The sequence below is a fragment of the Columba livia genome, chromosome 26, assembly GCF_036013475.1.
Source record: "Columba livia isolate bColLiv1 breed racing homer chromosome 26, bColLiv1.pat.W.v2, whole genome shotgun sequence".
NCBI lineage: Eukaryota > Metazoa > Chordata > Aves > Columbiformes > Columbidae > Columba > Columba livia.
The window spans coordinates 3,923,938-3,943,629 of record NC_088627.1 but is presented as its reverse complement, the minus strand read 5'-3'; the positions used below and the strand labels follow the sequence as shown (position 1 = coordinate 3,943,629).

Here is a 19,692-nt window from a genome sequence, read left to right as displayed (position 1 = left end):
GTCCAGCTAACACAGGTGTGGGAGTAAACACCAGTGGTGCTCAGGGACACCAGTACGGCTCAGGGGAGCAGTGCAGCCTGCTCCCATCAGGACAGCTCCTGTGCACCAAACGCAGATGTAACACAGACATTGGAAACCTGCCCGGGGACCTATTCAGTCCCAGACAGTGCGATTGTGGAAAAACAGCAATTTATTTCTACTGCTTTTAAGAGGAATCAATGTTCCTCTTTAGCACAGATTTTTTTCCCTGTTAAAGATGCCTTTAGCTCCAAATAGCACTAAAAAGCCATCTTTTGATGCCTTTGCAATTGAAACTCAACTGAACAAACACTATTTGCACTTTCTGCTCTAGGGAGAGCTCTTTCATCCACTGCACTCATGAACTACAAGTTCAGTGACTGGGGAGGGAGCATTAAACCTCCGGGGACTTGAGGTCTGTTGGTAGCTGAAGGTCCCAGAGTGGATCCAAAGCAGCAGCAGCACCCAGAGAACACCCAACCCCACCCATCCTGCCCCATGGTCACTCACTGAGAAGTAATTCCTCTTGGCTGCGATATTGGGGTTGTTGTCGCTCCAGTCGTAGGCCAGTTCCTCCTCCTCCTTCTCGTTCAGCCAAATCAGCTCAGCCGTGGCCCGAGACACAAACCCGTGCAAGCTCTGGAGGTGTCTCAGCCGAAAGCCGGAGGTTTCCTGAACACAACAAAGCATCATTGCCCTTCCCTGTCCTGCAGGCAATGGGGGTCTGGCCCCCTCCCCACCCGGGGAACAGGGATGTGGGGATGGACCCACTCCAAGCCCACTCACCATCAGCTTGCAGTACTGCGTCTCCAGCTTGCCCAGCGTCTCTGTGTAGCTAGCACGGAAATTCTGAGATATTTTACCCTGAAGGATGAAAAACATACTCCTGTTACCCACATCACTCAAAAACCCCATCTCCAAACCTTTCTCCCCAGCCCTGTGTGAGCAAGAGGAGGTGGAGAGGATGCAGCAGCCTCCAGCATCAATTCAGAAGTTCTGTCCTTAAAAAATGTCTCTGCCCCAGGCACTTTACCCACAAGAGGTGATTCTGATGCCCTCGCCTTCCCGTACACATTGTGCCACGCACTGTCACCCGGCCCGTGTCCCCGTACCTCGTACACCCTGGCCTCCTTCACGCTGGAGCCCAGCTCCTCCACGCTGGCGTGGACGTGCCGCTGGGTCTCCAGCTGGGTTTCCACGCTCGGCAGGTCAGTCCCCCACTCTGCCCGCTCCAGTCTCATCTGAAACAGGCCAGGAGGTGCAAGTCAGCTCTCCTCATCTGCAGGAGCGTGTCTCAAAAGGACACAAGGGCATGGAAGCCTCCTGGGTCACTCAAGAGGAAACAAACACCCTCCAGTCATTGCGGAGAATCCTAAGCCAGTGATCCAGCACAGAATGATTTCTGGAACAGTCTACACAAGCTTTGCACACACGTAAGACGAAACGACTGACTGCATCAGTACAGATTTGCTTCCAGCTTTGAAAGGACCTTCTGATACCCACTGATCAGCAGGATAACAAGAAAGAAACCCAACTCAAGACAAAAGCGTCGGCGCTCTCCAGAAACTTTGAACAATCAAAGCGATTATTCAGATAAAGGCAGGAAAAAGCCCAGACCAGCTTCCTACCTCCCCATAGGTGATTTGGCCCAGCACTCACCTGCATCTCCTCCACCCAGGCCAGCAGCTCGTACACGAACCGGAGGCTGCCTTCATCTTCGGATGAGGAGATGGCCACCAGCTCCGTCCTGCGCATGGGCTTTCGGAACCAGGAGGCGGAGGAGGTGTGAAGCCCTTTGGTCAGGGACTCGCCCTTCAAGTGCGTCGTGCTCAGGGTGGTGGTGGGCGCCAGCTCCAGGCTGGAGAAGTGACCTTTCCTGTACAGGTTGGTGCATTCCAGCCGCAGCGTCACCAGCTCGTCCTGCAGCCGCATGATCCTGGAGAAGCGAGCAAGGCATGGGTAAGAACCATTGAATCATTTGGGTTGGAAGAGACCCTCAAGATCATCAAATCTAACTGTTAACCCATCCCTGGCACGGCCCCATGTCCTGAGAACCTCATGTCCGTCTGTCCAACCCTCCAGGGATGGTGACTCCAGCACTGCCCTGGGCAGCCTGTTCCAATGCCCCACAGCCCTTTGGGGAAGAAATTGTCCCCAGATCCAGCCTCAACCTCCCCTGGCACAACCCGAGGCCATTTTCTCTAATCCTATCTCTTGCTACATGGGAGAAGATGCTCACATGCTCCCTCCTTCCCCACAACAGAGCAGAGGAACCCCGTGCACCCCATTTTTCCTCCCACAGACCATCTGGGACACGGCTCCTCTCACCTGAACACCAGCTCCTCCAGCTGGTAGTAATTCTCATCCCGCAGGATCTGCACGTCCACCTGGAGCTGGCGGATCAGCCCCTCGCACTCCTGCAGATACATCACCACGTCGGATTCGTACTGCACCGGCTGGCCCGACTCCAGGTGAGCGGCGTCCTGCACCGAGAGAGGGGACACTGAGGGACGGGTCCCTCGGGCACGTGGGCAGAGAGAACACGAGAGCAGCCCAGAACTTTTAATCCACAAGCTTGATTTGAACAGAAGAACATGAGTTCACCACTCACACCACACCCAGGACATCCCCTTTAGAAGCTCCTGCAGATGAACTGGAGCTTCTGGTGATGGATGGGGTCCCATGGTCAGTCCCATGGATGGTCATTTAAACACGTCTCTCATTTCTTGCTTGGGTTTACCCATTTTTAGCTCCCAACCCTTACATCTCTTTCTCCCAGAACAAAACACCCCTCTTCAGAAATCTTCTCCTTGCCTAGGTAGCTGCAGTCTGCAACTGCATCCTTTCTGCCACTCTTTTAGACAAATAAAACACATTTGGGGCTTTTTAAGCCTCATTATACAAGCAGCTTTCCCAGAACTGCAGTTCTCCTCCAGGCCAACACTTCTGCAGATGTCCAGACTCAATAGCTGCATGCCCAGAGGCAGCTGCTGTACAACAAGGACAGTCCCCTGTCCCCAAGATCCTCATGTCATAGATCCCCAGGCATCCACTGTCCCCTCTATAGCCCCTCCAGGATGGGCTGAACATCAGAAGAGAAAGGAAAGCTGTCCAGGGAACCCACCACCCCATAGAAGAGAAGGGAAGAGATGCACATAAAAGAAGAGGCAGAAAAACAACCAACCAAAAATCCATAAGAAATTAAGAGGTGGAAAATCACCGCCCCCCCCACTCACAGCCTGCAGCGTGTTCTTTGCGAGAGTGAGTTTCTCCTCACAGCTCAGAGCACCATTCTGGATTTTGTTAGCGATTTGTAGCAGCAATTCAAGCCTGCGGTGACAGAGGAGAAGAGAATGAGATTTGGGATGTCCCCACAGCCAGGGGAGCAGGGGACACCCCGGCGGGGGACACCCCGCCATGGCCACAGTCCCCACCTCTCCACCGCTGGCCGCAACAGCTTCTCACGCTCCAGCATCTCGATGATGAGTTTGCCCCACTCCTCCTCCACATCGTTGGGGTGGTAGCCCTGGGGCAACTTGATGCGTCCAAATTCAATCCATACCTGTGGGAAAACATCAGCGGAATGGCATTTTCTACCTCCTCCTCTTGCTGGGTTGAGAGAAACTACAGCAAGGAAAGCAGGGCTATAAGGCACCAGCTCTGCCTCCGCTCCTGCAGCATCCTGCTTGCTACATCATTTACCCTCAGGGTTATTTCCACTTCTCATTCCAAAATAAACCCAAACTGAGCACACTTTAGTCTTGCTAAAAGCACAACACTCCCACCTACAAGCCGTTGCGTAGCTGCGATGATACTTACTTCTAACAGTTTGTAGAGCTCCTCTATCCTTCCTTTTTCCTGCTCTTTCACTGGGATTTCAGTTTCTTTGAAGTGTATGTACTGGTTATAAAGTGCCTGGGATGAGAAAGGCTCATCAGAAACCCATCTGGTGATGCCACCGAGCACAAGGGACACTGTGCATAGAGCTTGTCCAGGACCTACCTTTAGCTCTACAGGGTTCTGGGGGAAGGATTTATCTGACATGAGTATCGTGTGCTGCTTGATCCAGGAGATGAGGGATTCCACGCGGCTCTGGTACTCCAGCCACCTCGAATCCACCTCCTGCGGGGCAAGAATATCCTTGCAGAGCGCTGCCAGTGGCAGGGACACCATCCCAGGTACAGGAGGGAGGAGGAGGAGGAGGAGGAAGATCCTCCCTGTGAGCTGCTCCCTGGAAGCCAGCTCAGCTTTCCCAACAGCTCAAGAAAAGTGGCATAACCCGCAGAGTCTGGAGAACACCATGGACCTACAGGCACGCTGGTAGTTCTCAGGGCAGTCACGCTCATGGGGAAGCTCCTTGCTCCCCAAAAGCCTCTTCCATCCATCTGCTACAGCAACAGGGAACCCCCAAAACCCTCCCACAACAACCAGCTGCCTCCAACCGCTGTCCCAACCCGCAGCGATGCTTACGATAGCGCTGATCCCTTCTCCTCCCTCTGGGACTTTGGGAAAGGCATCGTAGATTGAAGACACGTAAGTGATCACGGATTTCTCATCTGGGGACGGGACATCCACATCTGGCAAGAGAGAAGCAGGAAGGGAGTGAGGAACGGGAGTGGGCGGAGGGGTCGATGTCCCCCCTGCGCCAGCTGCTCCCCTGGCCACCCACCTTCGGCATCCAGCAGCCGCGTGACCCCCAGCCGCTCGGCGATCTCGAAGGCTTGCTCCAGGTTCTCCCGGTTACTCTGGATCTGCACCCTCTCCATGTCCACCAGATCTGGCCTGCAAGACACGCGCCCAAGTCAGAAGGGTGGCAAACAGCGCAAGGTGTCCCGGGCAGAGCAGCCCCGGTGCGCATGGCTGCGAGCCTCTGTCCCTGTCCCAGGCTGGTGGCTTTCCAAGGGGACCTGGGCTGCAGCAGCTGCCCAGCTCGTCCCCTTTGGAAGGGGGTGTTTAGGCTGTGAAGAAAACACCCCTGTGCTCCTCTGGGACCTGCCCTCTGTGCCCAGCGTGCCAGGCTGGGACCACGAGCCCTCTGTGGCAGAATATAGAATCATTTTGGTTGGAAGCGACCAGCCCCAGCCCTTCCTCCCCACTGAGATGATGCTCTCTGCTGCTGCTTCCTCCCCACCTGTATCTGTGGATGAGCGCGTTGAACATCTTCCCATCACTCCAGCATGACGAGAAGTTGGTGCACTTCACCCCGATGTAACCGGCTGTCACCTTCTGCGTCCACAGAAGCAGCTTCTCCTTGGCCGACATATCCCCCGACTCCCCACTGATGTAGATGTCGGAGATCTGTAAGGAAGCGGCACAGCCATGGGGTGATGTGGGACAAGGAGACTCCACCAGGCACAGCCAGTGGCCATGAACTTGCCCAAGACCCGGCAGCTGCCAGGAAGGACAGGAGGAAACCTTCAAATCTCCCCCAGTGCCCCCCCCCCTGCCATGAGCAGGGACATCTTCACCAGCTCAGGGTGCTCAGAGCCCCGTCCAGCCTGGCCTGGGATGTCTCCAGGGATGGTTCATCCACCACCTCTCTGGGTACCTGGGCCAGGCTCTCACCACCCTCAGGGCAACAATTCCTTCCTCATGTCCAGCCTGAATCTCCCTCCTTTAATTTAAACCATCACCCCTTGTCCTATCACAACAGGCCCTGCTCCAAAGTCTGTCCCCATCTTTCTTATCGGTCCCTTTTAAGCACTGAAAAGCCGCAATAAGGTCTCCCCAGAGCTTCTCTTCTCCAGCTGAACACCCCAACTCTCTCAGCCTGTCCCACAGCAGAGCTGTCCCAGCCTCAGATCATTTTTGTGACCTCCTCTGGCCCCTCTCCAACGGGTCCGTATCTTTCCCATGCTGAGGACCCAGAGCTGGATTGCACGGCTTGGGCAGACAGGAGATCCCGACATGTGAAAGAGGCACAAAAAATACCACATTAAGAAGCAGAAAACAGCACTTGGAGGTGCTGTTTGGGAGGCAGAGGGATCTCCCCGACCTCCAGCCAGCAAAGCCACCGGCTCCACCCCGGGAGCAAAGGGAAGGATGGGGACAAGGCTGCCACATCCCTCCTCTGCCTCGCCGTGCCTGCAGAGCCAGTGCCAAGGGGTGCCCGTGACCCACTTCCCTGACAAAAGAGACCGACGGGCGCAGACCCCTCAGACAGACACACGGCACCGGCTGCGAATCCCAGACTCGCACGTGACAAAACGCACGTGTCCCCGCATGCCAGCATATTCCTGATTGGCATGGCTGCCTCCTCCCCCGGCTCCCCAATTAGTACAGCGGCCTCCCCTTAATTAAGGGGCAGACAAAGGGGAGGATGTCAGCCTCGCCGACTTTCTGGGGCGCCTGTGCGAAGGCACCGCGGGCTGTTTGCTCACGGATTCCTCCTCCCGGCGCGGCAGGGACGTGTGTGCCAGCGCCCAGCCCCACCTGCCGCCCCTCCCGGCCCTGACAACACCCAGTTGCTTTATTCCTCCCCTAAAATACGCCCGGTTGGGCGCTGCCTGCGATCCCTCAGCAGGCAGGAGGCAGGGACCGGCGGGGAGGATGCTGTTGAGGCACGGCAGCGATGGTGTCATTGGTATTCTGCAGCTCACCTCCCCTTCCCCAGCCTGAGCCGCTCATCACACACAAAACTGCTCTTTGTCAGGCGCTGCCACACCGCTGGCGCTGCCTTTAACTCCTCCAGCCCCGCGGCCGGGTCATCGTAGGGATGCCGGGACCCAGCGCCCATCGGATGAGGCGACGGACCAGGCGAGCAGCAGGATGGGACCCTCCGCACTTTGAGGGAGGGACCCACAAACCTCTGCCCAGCTCCCCCTTTGTGGTTTCCTAGCAGCTCTTAATTAAGAGTGGGATAAAAGCTTCTGCAAACGCACCGATCGGCAGCACCCCACCTGGGCTCTCCTGCACCGCTGCCCATCGGGGAGCTTCTTGCAGCTCCCAGCTCAGATAAATCCTTTATTTTCCATCGTTCATGTGGCACTGGGGTTCTCCGAGTGCTGGGTCTTTCCCCGAGGGCACCCTGGCAGGAGACCCTGCTGGAGATGCGCTTACGGAGGTGCAGGATGCGGCACCAGCTCCACCCTCCTTTCTTCACATCTCCGTGACAGGACAAAGATTTAGGGAGGCACCGGCAAGAAGAGAGAGTGGAAACTCGCAGGATCTGGGGCCAAGCCCTTCCAAACCCTTCCAACATCAAGCAACTGGTGGCAGGAGGCTGAAGGCCGGAGGGCGGCTGTGACACCGGTCCAAATGCAAAGGTGTCGGGGGCCACAGCCCCTTTCCTGCCCCTCCAACCACACGCTTGTCCTGGGGTGTGCAGGGCTCAGCCAAAACACAGGGCACCTCCAGCCCGCCCAAAGAACAACCTCCAAAGCACAACAACAGGCTCCGAAACCCAGCATCACCCCCTCTTCTTCCTCCCAGACCCACCTCGGGGCAGGGAGAGCCCTCGCATCTCTGTGTTCATACACTGCCTGGGAGCCAAGTGTGGGCAGCAGGAAGGGGACACCCCAAAATCGCACCGAGGACACACATGCTACCACTGACAACAAACACGACCACTGACTCCAGCAAGACCGGCTCTCTGGCCGCCCGTGACAGGAGCAGAGGACGGGACAGGTCAGTCCCGGGGACACTTTCCCGGCAGAGACGCTTGGAGGGGAAAAGGCACCCGGCAACTTTCTGCACCAGAGTCCTCCCTGTGCTCAGCACAAGGTTGAACCTCGTCAACATGCCCATCCCCAGGAGCCACCAGGATCTGAGGGCTGCTGAACCAGATCCCCCAACCCGTTCCAAAAAGGGGGGCGAGGGCACACGCAGACACTGACCATTCCTCTGGCTGTCCCTGAGCTCCCACTCCGAGCCCAGCCCTCCACAGCGAGCCTGCGGCCACTGTCACCGCAAGGTGTCACGGTCCCACCAGCTCCAGCACCCTTGGCTGACCGCCGTGCCGGGTCGCTGCCGTAGCCCGAGGAGCTCCGGGCCGCGCCGCCGCTGAAGGAGGATGGGCTGCGGGAGCCCGGCAGCCCCTGCCCATCCCGAGATGATGGCAACACCGAGGATGTCCCCATGCTGGGGTTTTCCAGCTGATCCACCATGGGGGACGGTGTAGACAGTTCCGAAATGGTGCCTGGCTCTGCGGAGGATGAGCAGGTCCACGCGGCGCTGGAGCTGGGATTGTCGCTGCCTCCTCTTCCCCAGGCACCCCGGACGCTGCCAGCCACGGGCTCCCGGCTCTTCGCCGGCTCCTCGCCAGGCCTGGTGCTCACCGGGGCCAGGAGCCCCCCGGCGTGGCCATCGGCGTCACCCCCGCGCAGGGGCAGCAGCACAGCCCGGCGGTTACCAGTGCCGCTCCGCTGCAGCTCGACCAGCCGGCTCACCGCCTTCTCGCAGCCCTTCTCGGCCGGGTTCTCCAGCAAGCGGGCGATGACGGTGGTGCCTTCCTCCCGGGACAGCCCCGCCGCAGCCGGTTCCAGCACCAGGCGAGCTTTCTGCACCTCCCCCTGAAACCGCTCCTTCACCTGCACGATGAGCCCGGGCTGCAGGGATGCCGGCTTGGGGTCTCCCGCACCGTGCCAGCTCCCGGGGGGCTCCTGTCCCCCCTCCTTCTGCGGGTCCGCCTTCCACTTCGCTGCCTCCTCATCCTCAGTGACCTCCAGCACCGGCGGCTCCTCCTGTGGCGCAGCCGCCGGCATCGCTCTCCTCTTCCCCCTCCGCCTCCGTTTGAAGCGGACCCTTTTTTTGGGAGACAGCGGGGCTTTTCCCACGGCTTTTTCCTTCTGCTCTTTAACGCAGCCCAGAGAATTCCCCATCTCCTCCTCGGTGCCGGCAGGAATGCGCTTCAAGCGAATTGCCGGCTGCCGAATAAATCCCGAGCCGGGTTTCATGGGCTCAAAGCCACGCCGCGCACCGCGCCGGGGACCGTCCCCCACCGCCGCTCCCTCCCGCCGGCCCTGCCGCCGTCGCCACCGCTCCAGACAGCCATCTTACAGCCTGGGAGCTGCTCGGAAGACAAATTCAAAGCATCTACACTGCAGTTCAGAAATCACTTGACCTAAAAGCAGAGGGAGCGGGGATTGGCTGCGCCGTCCTTCTCGCCAAATATGAGGTAATTGGAGCACGGCCCTCGCCAGCACAAGCCGGGAGCAGGAATCGCGGGGAGGGAGGGTGGGAAAGGGTGGGGAAGGGGGGATAGAAAACACAGAACCCAGGGAAGGTTGGTAAAGGTAGAATAAAGGAAGGGGTGGGAGAGAAATGGGGAGGAAAAGGAAAAAAGCAGGGAGGAGTCAGAGCGGCTCGGCAGACACGCGATGGGGATGGGGAGCTGCGCCGGCTCCCGCAGGGGTGTTTCTCGCCAATTTGGGAGGTTTGCTCCTTAATTCTTAAATATTGAGAGCCCTGGGAAGCTGGTTCATGTGCCCACCCCCCTGCCAGGCTCACCCAGCTCGGGGTGCAGAGGGTGTCCCCAAGGTGCCCTGGGGACCCGGCATCGTTTCAGAAGCCGCAGTCATGGGGTCCCCAACAGGCTCCAGCAGCACCGGCGCTCCCGTCCCCGCTCGTCTCGGAGGGACCAGCGCAGGGTGACACATGACAAAATGACAGAAAACAGGGGGCACCGGACCCCCCAGCCTGTCCCCAGGGCTCTCCCAGCCGCCTGTCCCCAGGCACCGGGACATGGATTAAGAGGTTCACAATGGAGCTACAACCCCATAAAAAATCCCGTTAGCGCAGGCGGGGGGAGGATGCGCAGCCTCAGCACCAGCCCAGCTCCCCCGGGGCACACAGGGGACCCAGGACCTCCTGATGTCCCCTCCCCGGTCCCCTGCACCAGGACAGGGCCACCGTGAGGACAAGATGCCACCAGCCAGGGCCCCGCCGGCGATGACAGTGACTCATCAGCATCCAGCTCCTGCTCGATCGCGGCTGCTTCCCGTGGCCAAAACACCGGCAGAGCGCATCGTCAGCAGCCTCACATGCAATTATCCCCATGCTCCCCCCCAAAAAAAGCCTCTTCTTGAGAAATACATGTCAGGAGGGGCTTGCCCAGCGCTCGGGGACAGCATGGCTGTGCTGGCACGGGGCACACACACGGAAATATTCCTTACGAGGTCCCAAAGCCAGCGCTGGTCTTGTCCGAAAGATGCCAGCGGGGATACGGGAGGGATTTGGGATGCAGCAGCTCCCATGGGCTCGGTCCCGCGGTGGTGGCGGCCCCAGAGCTAATTGCACATTCACTAACGAGCCGCTGGCAGCAGCGCGGCTGAGCAAGCCCCACGTGCCAACGCGCTGGTGGCATGAGGGGCCACACATTGTCCCCCTAAGGACATCAAAGCTGCAAACATGATCGGAGGCTGTTAAAAGATCCCAAGACCCTGTTTTGTAAGAGCATCTATAGCACAGGATTGCTGGAGACAGTCCAAAGTGGGCTGGTCCAAAGCCCAGCTGGGTCACAGAGCTTCTCCCATCCCCGACCTGAACCGCTGTCACGTAGCTGATATTGTCCAGCTCAACAACAGATCCTGTGGCTGCTCTGACCACCCAAAGGGCCGGGAGCACCTCAGGACAACATCCCCATCACCGTGAGCTCAGCCCGTCCCCCTTGGCCCCCTCCGAGTTTGTTCTTCTCCTCCAGAGACTCGGCTGAGCAAACACCCACCACCAACAACCCTGGTGCCAACCGGGAGGCCACCGCACACAGCCCATCGTTAACGATTTCATCAGGCAAATGATGAGAAAGGGGCCTTCCTATTCCCCAGTACCGCAATGTGTGTTGATCCCCGAGACCGACCCATGGCGCCGGCATCGCCACGGAGCACATGGACAACCAGACAATCAGTTGGGTTGGAAAAACCCCTCAAGCTCATCAAGTCCAACTGCTCCCCACCCCTGCCCCTGCCCCATGTCCTGAGAACCTCATGTCCGTCTGTCCAACCCTCCAGGGATGGTGACTCCAGCACTGCCCTGGGCAGCCTGTTCCAATGCCCAACAGCCCTTTGGGGAAGAAATTGTTCCCCAGATCCAACCTCAACCTCCCCTGGCGCAACTTGAGGCCAGCGCCCCAGTGTGACAACGTGCTCCCACCATCCGCCCCACGTCCTTTGGCAAAATACCCTCCTGACCTACCTGGAAATGGAGGATGATCGTCCAGATGAGCCCCAGGGTGAGCTTGGGGTTGCCGTCTGTAATGTCATCATTGCGAATGTTCACCAGTTTCACCTGAAAGAGAAGCAACAGAGTCAAATCTCCTCGTCAGCCTCACCCACAGAGAGGAGGGGGACATGTCCCCTACCAGGCTGTCCCCAGGGCCACCCCCAGCACTCCACAGGGAACACACTCAAACACCCTGGTGCTTCTAAAAGAGGCAGCAAGGCCTCCCCAAGCCCCGGTTCAGGAAGGATTTTTCACCTCTCCAGTGTTCTCCATCTAGAAGTGCTTTCCCAGCACTTAACAGCTTTATTTCAGCTCACACAGAAGTGCCTCATCCCCGAAGCCTGGAGCACTAGTGCATAATTTAATAGCTGCAGACCACAGAGCATGGTTAAAATAGAATGGCCGAGCTTTATTAACTCCCTTCTGGGCTCAAAACAAATCAATCAGCCCTAACGAAGGCAGAAACACCAGTGCTGAGGGTCCGGCACCCACCCAAAGCCCCTGTCTGTCCCAGCAGATTCCGGGGGTGATTTAAATACATGTGCAGTCCCTGAACCCCATGGAAATGCCGGTGGCACCGGCCTCGGTGCCTCCAGCAGATGCAAAGCACAGCGGTGCTGCTCAACTGCTGCTCCTGCGCTCCTTGCAGCCGCCTTTCTGGAAGCTGCCACCTATTTCGGGTTCTTCTCCCCTCATCAGGCTCTCCAGGGGGGTGTCCCTGCTCCCCGGCATTCAAGGGGACCCCACAATGTCTGTCGGGAGTAGCCAGGGTAAGACATCCCAACACGAGCACTGTCATCAGGCCATCAGGCTTCAAAGGAAAAAGCTGCTTCATCCAAGTAGAGAAACAAGCTCCCAAGAGCCGCCGGCAAAATGTCTCTATCAAGGGGCTGGGGAGGAGGGGGGTGGAAGCAGCTCTCCCTCCCTGGAGTGGGGTATGTGCTTAAATTTATTCAGTGCCCTCAGGCCAGCAGAGAGAGAAGAATCTCTGCTTCAGCATGAACTGCTGCAATTCATCATCATCTCGGCATATCTGAGGATCGAGAGACCTGACCCAACAGGCGGAACAGGACACCCGGACCGGTGGCTGTATGGGTTCCACCTGCAGAGCCAACGAGGCTGCGGAATCATAGAATCACAGAATCATTTTGGTTGTAAAGACCCTCAAGATCATGAAGTCCAACCATAACCCACCCCCGGCACTGCCCCATGTCCTGAGAACCTCATCTGTGTGTCTGTCCAACCCTCCAGGGCTGGTGACTCCAGCACTGCCCTGGGCAGCCTGTTCCAATGCCCCACAGCCCTTTGGGGAAGAAACCATTCTTAAATCCAACCTCAACCTCCCCCGGTACAAATTGGGGCGCAGAAGTGACATCAGTGACATTCGCAAACCCCTTCCCAGAACAAGAGTCTGATCCTCCATTTCGATGCCAGTTTTTGCGCCGCTCTGCTTCTGGCTGAGCCGAAACGAGCCCTTACCTGCCGCTGCTTCAGGAAATCCAGGGCGATCTGCACGTTCTGCAGCCGGTGGAAACGCATCCGTCCCTTCTCACGTGGCTGCAAGAGAGAGAACGCAGGTTCAGGTCAGGCTCGGGGGGCCGGGCAGGAGCCCCCCCACATGCACAGCTGCCCCCCGACACTCAGTGCGCTGCTGTGACCCCCCGTGCACCCCACACACCCTGCTCTGGAGGGAAATAAAGTCATTGCTATACATGGTCCTGCTGAAAAAGGGCAAAAAGCCCATGGTGGGGCATGGAGGTGGGAAGATGCTGAGATGTCAACCACCTCCAAGACCCTGAGGGTCCACGTCCAGGCTCTGAGCTTGGCACAGAACGTTCCCAGGACTGGCTCAGCTTCCAAAATCGCAAGGCAGGATCTCACCCAGCCCAAGCTCAGCCAGGTAAGCTGGGAAGATGGCTCAGCAATGAGAGATTTACCCGAGGGGATACAGAGCGCGACCCATGGGGTGGATCAGAGCAGGACACGGGGACGTGCGCAGGGACGGTCTGTGTGTCCCCGCTGCCAGCAGAGAAACCCCAACCTCAGCATCAGCCCCTGCAGACCGGGCTCAGCTCCTCCTGTGCGCCAGCAGCGGCTGATGCTCTGGGTACCAGCTCTGGACCCTTGGGGAGGACAGAAATGAGGTGTCCTGGGATGTGCTCATCACTGGGGGATTTTCCGAGGTACCCGGTAGCTGAGCCCTGGCCCAGGGAAGGGATTGATGGGTCTGCTCCAAATCAGCATAAGGGGGAGGATCGATGCTTAAATCCTAATCCCAGCTTCAATAAGAGGCATCACCAGGATGCTCTGACCCACAAGGACACCCCAAGTCCTCCATGTCACCTTCTGTCCCCAGCCCCAAGGGGAAGAGCCGTCCCTCCAAGGGGAACATTTCCAGGAGGGTGCGACAGCCCCAGTTGTTCCAGGAAGTGACACCGTGTCCAAGGGAATCGTCACTCGGAGCAAGGGGGATGGAAAAAACACCTTTCTCTTACACCTGAGCAAGAGAGGTCCTCCTGCCCCTCTGCTCTGCCCTGGGGAGACCACACCTGGAATATTGTGTCCAGTTGTGGCCCCTCAGTTCCAGCAGGACAGGGAACTGCTGGAGAGAGTCCAGCGCAGCCACCAAGATGCTGAAGGGAGTGGAGCATCTCCCGTGTGAGGAAAGGCTGAGGGAGCTGGGGCTCTGGAGCTGGACAAGAGGAGACTGAGGGGGGACTCATTCCTGGGGATCAATATGGAAAGGGGGAGTGTCAGGAGGATGGAGCCAGGCTCTTCTGGTGACAACCAGTGACAGGACAAGGGGCAATGGGTGCAAACTGGAACACAGGAGGTTCCACTTAAATTTGAGAAGAAACTTCTTCCCAGTGAGGGTGGCAGAGCCTGGCCCAGGCTGCCCAGGGGGGTTGTGGAGTCTCCTTCTCTGCAGACATTCCAACCCGCCTGGACACCTTCCTGTGTAACCTCATCTGGGTGTTCCTGCTCCATGGGGGGATTGCACTGCATAAGCTTTCCAGGGCCCTTCCAACCCCTGACACTCGGTGATTCCATGATTTTGGGGACCAGCCCCTTTGGGGTAACCCCCAGTTGTGCTCCCACCTCCACTCACATGCACGTGGTGACGGTGGCACCCCAGACCCCACGGTGGCACCAGCCCCCCGAGAAGGTGCCATGCAGTGCGAGGTGAGCAGCCGGCACCGCAGCCTCCCGAGGGGACCCGGCCGGGAACAGCGTGCAGGACCCGTCCCTGTCCCCTCCCGACCCCGTGGAGGGGACACATGCTGTCACACTGGGTGGCTGGCATGCCCTGGCTGCAGGTGGACACTGCAACGCACGCAGATAATCCAGTTAACGAGAATGCAGCCCAGTAACAAGGATCACGGCATCTTGTCACTCGGGGTGACCACCAAAAAACCCCCAGTTAAAACCTAAAATAGGGGCAGGTCAGAGCCCCCGGTGACGCTGGGCTGTACTGGACTATCTGGTGTCACTCCAGTGTCCACTGGGACGATGCTGCGGCCAGGGCAGACTCAACCTACTTCTTCATCATCATCATCTTCCTCCTCTTCGCTGCTTGCACGGCACCAGGCCGGCGCTTGCACCAGGCGAAGGCTCCTCTGAGCTGGCGGCTCTACCGGCTAACGAGGAGGGGAGGGACGGCGGCAACGGGAGGGGGACACAACAGGGAGACAGAATGGAAACCAAAATGCAACACCCAGGTAAAAGGAAAAACTAAAATGAGCGGGGATGAAGGCGGCTGGGGCTCCGGCACGGGAATTTCCCCCTGGCTTTGGAAGCCGGAGCAGCGAGGAGGAAATTGCCTGGATCACAAACAGCTCAATCCAATTTTTCAGCCTCCACAAAAACCGATTTGGCATCTCGGGAGGGTAACTGAAGGAGATCTTTGCCCAGATCCTATTTTAAGGGAAAACTAAAATAATTCCTGCTGTGCTACCCTGCTGCAGCGATTGGGATCTTCCCAGAGCTGCGTGAACGTGTCAGTCTGAGGAGGAGGAGGAGGAGGAAGGAGGGGAACCCTACGATGCTCAAGATGATGCCACCGACTGCTACAAATCCAGCTCGTGCAGGAGCTGAGCATGGGGCAGGAGGGGCAAATCTGAGCTAAACTGCTGGGCACGCTGGCACAGAAACACTTTTGACCAAAGCCGTTATTATCCTTTATCTTAAATACAGAACCAAATCTAGAAGATGAAGGCGCGTGAGCCTTCACAAAGGGACAGCTCGACCAGAAGTCAGCGGCTTTAATCACAGGTTTTGGTGGTATCCGAGACGCCAGCCTGGGGAACACGGGTTTGAGCGACAATAAATAAAATAATAATCATAATAAATACATTAAAATAGTAATAATAATAATAAAAGAAACAATGAGAGACATTTGAAAACAAAAGTACGGTGTAAGGAATGATGGGTGATGGTTGGGGGGGACACAAAGGAGGGTTTGGGGGACAGCGGTGTCACCGGCCAACCATGGGGACTCACCAGCTTCACTCCCGACAGCACCTCCAGGAGGGAGATGAGGTTGTGGCCGTCTCGCAAATCTTCATAGAGGTCGTTGATGTGCTTGCGCACCTGTGGAGGGAAGTGGAGGGAGAAACGTCAGAGCCGCAGCCCCACGTGCATTTCACATGGTTATTCCAGAATTATTATTCAATAAGTATTGCTAAGGAAAGCAGCCCCATGTTTCCCAAATGACCTGACAGAAGCTGCTGCCGATTCTGTGCCCCAAAACTAGCTGTGAAACCATCCGTGCTCCAGGCGATCCCACAATATCCCGCTCACAGCGCTGCAGAAAGGACAGCTTGGCTTAATCGAATTATAGAATCGTGGAACAACAGGTTGGGTGAGACCACGAGGATCATCTGGTCCAACCTTTCTTGACAAAAGCCCAGTCTGGCCAAGCTGGTCCAGCAGCATCTTACAAGAGTTGGGGAATCCACCCCTTCCCTGCGGAGATGATTCCAAGGGCTGATTGTTCTCATCTCTTGTGTCCAACCAGGAGTAAATTGTACCCATCACAGATTCACAGAGGAGCCAAAAGCTCAATGCAGAGGTTTGTGAAGCCGGCAGGTAAATACAGGTCTCACACTTAACACCTAAACAACTTATTTTTGGGCAAATGGAGAATTAATTAAAGACCACCTGGCATTAACCAAGCAAAACAGGTGCGTGGTCAGCAGGCCAAGGGCAGTGATCCTTCCCCTGTGCTCTGCATTGGGGAGGCCACACCTGGAGTGTTGTGTTCAGTTCTGGGCCCCTCAGCTCAGGAAAGAGATTGAAGTGCTGGAGCGGGTCCAGAGAAGAGCAACAAGACTGGGGAAGGGACTGGAACACAAGCCCTACGGGGAGAGGCTGAGGGAGCTGGGCTGGTTCAGTCTGGAGAAGAGGAGGCTTAGAGCTGAGCTCAGCACTCTCTAGAACTACCTGAAGGGCAGTTCTGGCCAGGTGGGGATTGGGCTCTTCTCCAGGCATCAGCAATAGGACAAGGGGCCATGGGCTTCAACTCTGCCAGGGGAAATTGAGGCTGGAGATGAGAAAGCAATTCTTTGCAGAGAGTGGTCAGGCACTGGAATGGCTGCCCAGGGAGGTGCTGGACTCACCGGCCATGGAGGGTTTTAAACTGAGGTTGGACATGGCACTTAGTGCCATGATCTAGTAAACGGACTGGAGTTGGACCAAGGGTTGGACTGGATGATCTCTGAGGGCTTTTCCAACCCAGTCCATTCTGTGATTCTGTGATGTTAATCCTGTTTATTTACCTACAGCTGCAAGCATCTCCCTTCACACACTTTGAGGCTCCTCTCCATGCAGGAGCATCTCTTGAAAGACAAAAAAGCCCTTTTGCCCTGGTAAAGGGGGTGCAAGGGGGAATAGCCCCATGTTGGGACCCCCTTCTTCACCCCAACTGCCTGTGACCTGGGTGGGAGGATGTACAAGCCTCATATTAAGCAAGAACCAGGTTCTCAGGAGGCAAATGTGATTTAAAAAGGCCTGTGGTGATGTTACAGTGCCCTCCAAAGGCACCAGCACAGTGTGGATCCACCACAACCATCTCTGCTCTGAGTACAGACACGTATGAACACTCCAATCCAACGCAAACATTCCTAGACAAAATACAGTTATTTATCTGAGCTAGAACAGACAGATGGTCATTTAACCAGCCTTATAATGAAATATGTGACTCTTACCTTCATCAAGTGTTTATTGACCCATTTAGTGAAGGTTTTCTTCTGGACTCTGTCCCGTTCATCTGTCAAAAGAAGACAAAAGCAGCTCTTGGTTGGTGTTTCTCATGCAGAAACTCAAATGACTTTGAAATGAGGGGAAGAGCCAGAGGAATCGCCAGCGCTGCCAGGACCACGGGACAGATCCTGCGCCCGCGCAGGGGAACAGAAACGGCTTAGTCACAGGTTAGCGCAGGACGGGGCCATTCAAACAAAATACATTGATTTTGGGGGGGGAATAGTGTTATTTGAATAAAAGCAGTGTGGATGATTGGGATGGGTATTGCTGCAAGTGGCAAATGAACCCCCAAAGTGTGTCACACCGGCGCCTCCCTGTCCCCCCAGGGACACAGAGCGGGGAGGGAGGTGGCTCTACCCGAGCCCCCTGCTTTGGGAGGGTGTCCCTGCTCCCCAGAGGTTTAACGCTTTACATAAACCCCACAGATGTCCCGTAACAGGCTTCCGCCGGGCACTACCAGCCTGTCCAATTAGCAGCTTATTCTGTTGCTGTATTTTTGGTTCATTGGATTGTCGGGATTTAACGTTTATTCTCGTCCCGGGCTCAGCCGGGGGTGCCCTGGCCAGACACCGGCAGCGGCGAACGCCGGCGGGACAGGGTGACAAAGGGGGTCCTGTCCCCAGGGGTGGCCACCAGCCCCATGGGGTGACATGATGGGAGATGCCGAGCAGCAACATGGGACAGAGGGTGTCTTGGTACTGACCCACAGGACACAACTGAGTTCCCAAGTGCTGCCCCATCCAGCCCGGGCATCCCTGGGACAGAGGGGACAGGACAAAACCCACTATCCCAAGACATCCCTTTGATGCCACTTCACCCAACACAAGCACCCTTTGCTTTGGTTTTAAGCCAAAATAATCAAGAAAAGGGGAAAAAACCCAGCATCTATCAGCCTGGGCTCCCTGATGGCCCCGTGTCCCGTTCCCTGGGGCAGGGGGTCCCTGCACCAGCCATGGGAACAGGAAAACATCTCCACATGGCAACCCGTGCAGATTCGAGAGCGCTGTCGAGCACCCTCCTCTTCCTCCTCCACCCCGCGGCTTCCCCCATCCGAAAGCACCGCGTGGCACATCCCCGGTGACACCTTAAATGTGTTTCCCCCTGCCCTGCTCCATCCTCCAGCCACGGAATGTCATCAGGTGCCAAAACCAGCGACCAGACACACTCCGGCCACCATCGCCCCCCACCCCGCCGAGCTCCGGCCTCGGCACAGCTCCCCGGAACGACACGGCCGAGCCACGGCACTGCCGCCTGCCATAGGAAACCACATCACCCCACGGGGTTTTAGGGACCTTTCCTTCACCCAACCCCCCCACAGCCACAGTGCCGGGTCCCTTCCCAACCCCAGCGCTAATTTGGGGTGGATAAAGCCTGAGCCATGTCGCGGTGCCAGGGTGGTGCGAAGAGCGGGCGGTGGGTACAAACCAATGCAGCACATCCGGCACACCAGGCAGGCGCTCAGCCGCCGCCGCTCCCCGGTAAGATGCCGCCTCTCCATCACCAAAACCGCGCCGGGCAGTGCTGGGTTCCGGCACAGCACCGGCTGCTTCCAGGGGAAGGGTCCTCTGGTGGCTCAACCGACCTGGTCCCCAGCAGTCTGGTGACTTCTCGGCCACGGCTCCTCCCACCTCACCACTTCCTACACCCGCTGCGCCCGGCGCGGGCACTGGCCGTTCCTCCTCAGGGGCATCACCACGAAGTCAAGGGTGGCCTGGCCAGAGCTTCCCCGGCTCCTCCGGGTGCTCCCAGGCGAGGGTGCAGCCGGCACAGCAGCTCCGTGACGGCAAAATCCTCACCGTTCCAGCAAAATCCTCACTGTCCCAGCAAAATCCTCACCGTCCCGTGGTCCCGATGGCCAGCAAAGCTGCTCAGAAAGCTCAGAGGGCAGAGCTGCTCCCTCCTGCAAGCCAGCAAGGAGCTGTGCGGGCTGCGGTGCAGATCGCGGTGCAGATCGCGGTGCAGATCACGGTGCAGATCACTGGGGGTGCAGACACAGGCTCGCCCCGTGGAGCTGGACACCGCTCCGCCGACAGGCTCTTGGCTTGTTTTGCCTCGGCTTGTTTTCCAGTTAATTGCACCAGGGACGGGAGGGACAATGCCGGGCTGTTCTCCCCGCTCCCGCCTGCCTGCCCGCGGCTTCTGCCCAAATCATTTCCCGGGTCCGAAGCGTCGGAGCCAGGAACCCGCCACGGCCCCGCTCGGCACGCGGGGAGATAACGGGGGCCTCCTTATCACCCCCTCTCTTCCTTTTCTTCT

General features: G+C 57.6%; 1 protein-coding gene across 19 annotated transcripts in view; it reads right to left on the bottom strand.

Annotated features, from left to right (window-relative positions):
* MACF1 (microtubule actin crosslinking factor 1) overlaps positions 1-19,692 on the bottom strand; it is a 137,471-nt gene that overhangs the window by 89,265 nt on the left and 28,514 nt on the right. For all 19 annotated transcript variants that reach the window (XM_065041680.1, XM_065041673.1, XM_065041670.1 and 16 more), the window contains 16 exons: positions 17,382-17,443; positions 15,676-15,765; positions 12,655-12,732; positions 11,149-11,241; positions 5,150-5,316; positions 4,688-4,800; positions 4,489-4,595; positions 4,021-4,140; positions 3,838-3,933; positions 3,453-3,580; positions 3,255-3,348; positions 2,347-2,501; positions 1,678-1,954; positions 1,131-1,259; positions 805-882; positions 529-690 (listed from right to left, as the gene is read on the bottom strand). In XM_065041680.1, coding sequence (XP_064897752.1) covers positions 529-690; positions 805-882; positions 1,131-1,259; positions 1,678-1,954; positions 2,347-2,501; positions 3,255-3,348; positions 3,453-3,580; positions 3,838-3,933; positions 4,021-4,140; positions 4,489-4,595; positions 4,688-4,800; positions 5,150-5,316; positions 11,149-11,241; positions 12,655-12,732; positions 15,676-15,765; positions 17,382-17,443 — 1,949 coding nt within the window. The remainder of the gene's footprint in view (positions 1-528; positions 691-804; positions 883-1,130; positions 1,260-1,677; positions 1,955-2,346; positions 2,502-3,254; positions 3,349-3,452; positions 3,581-3,837; positions 3,934-4,020; positions 4,141-4,488; positions 4,596-4,687; positions 4,801-5,149; positions 5,317-11,148; positions 11,242-12,654; positions 12,733-15,675; positions 15,766-17,381; positions 17,444-19,692) is intronic.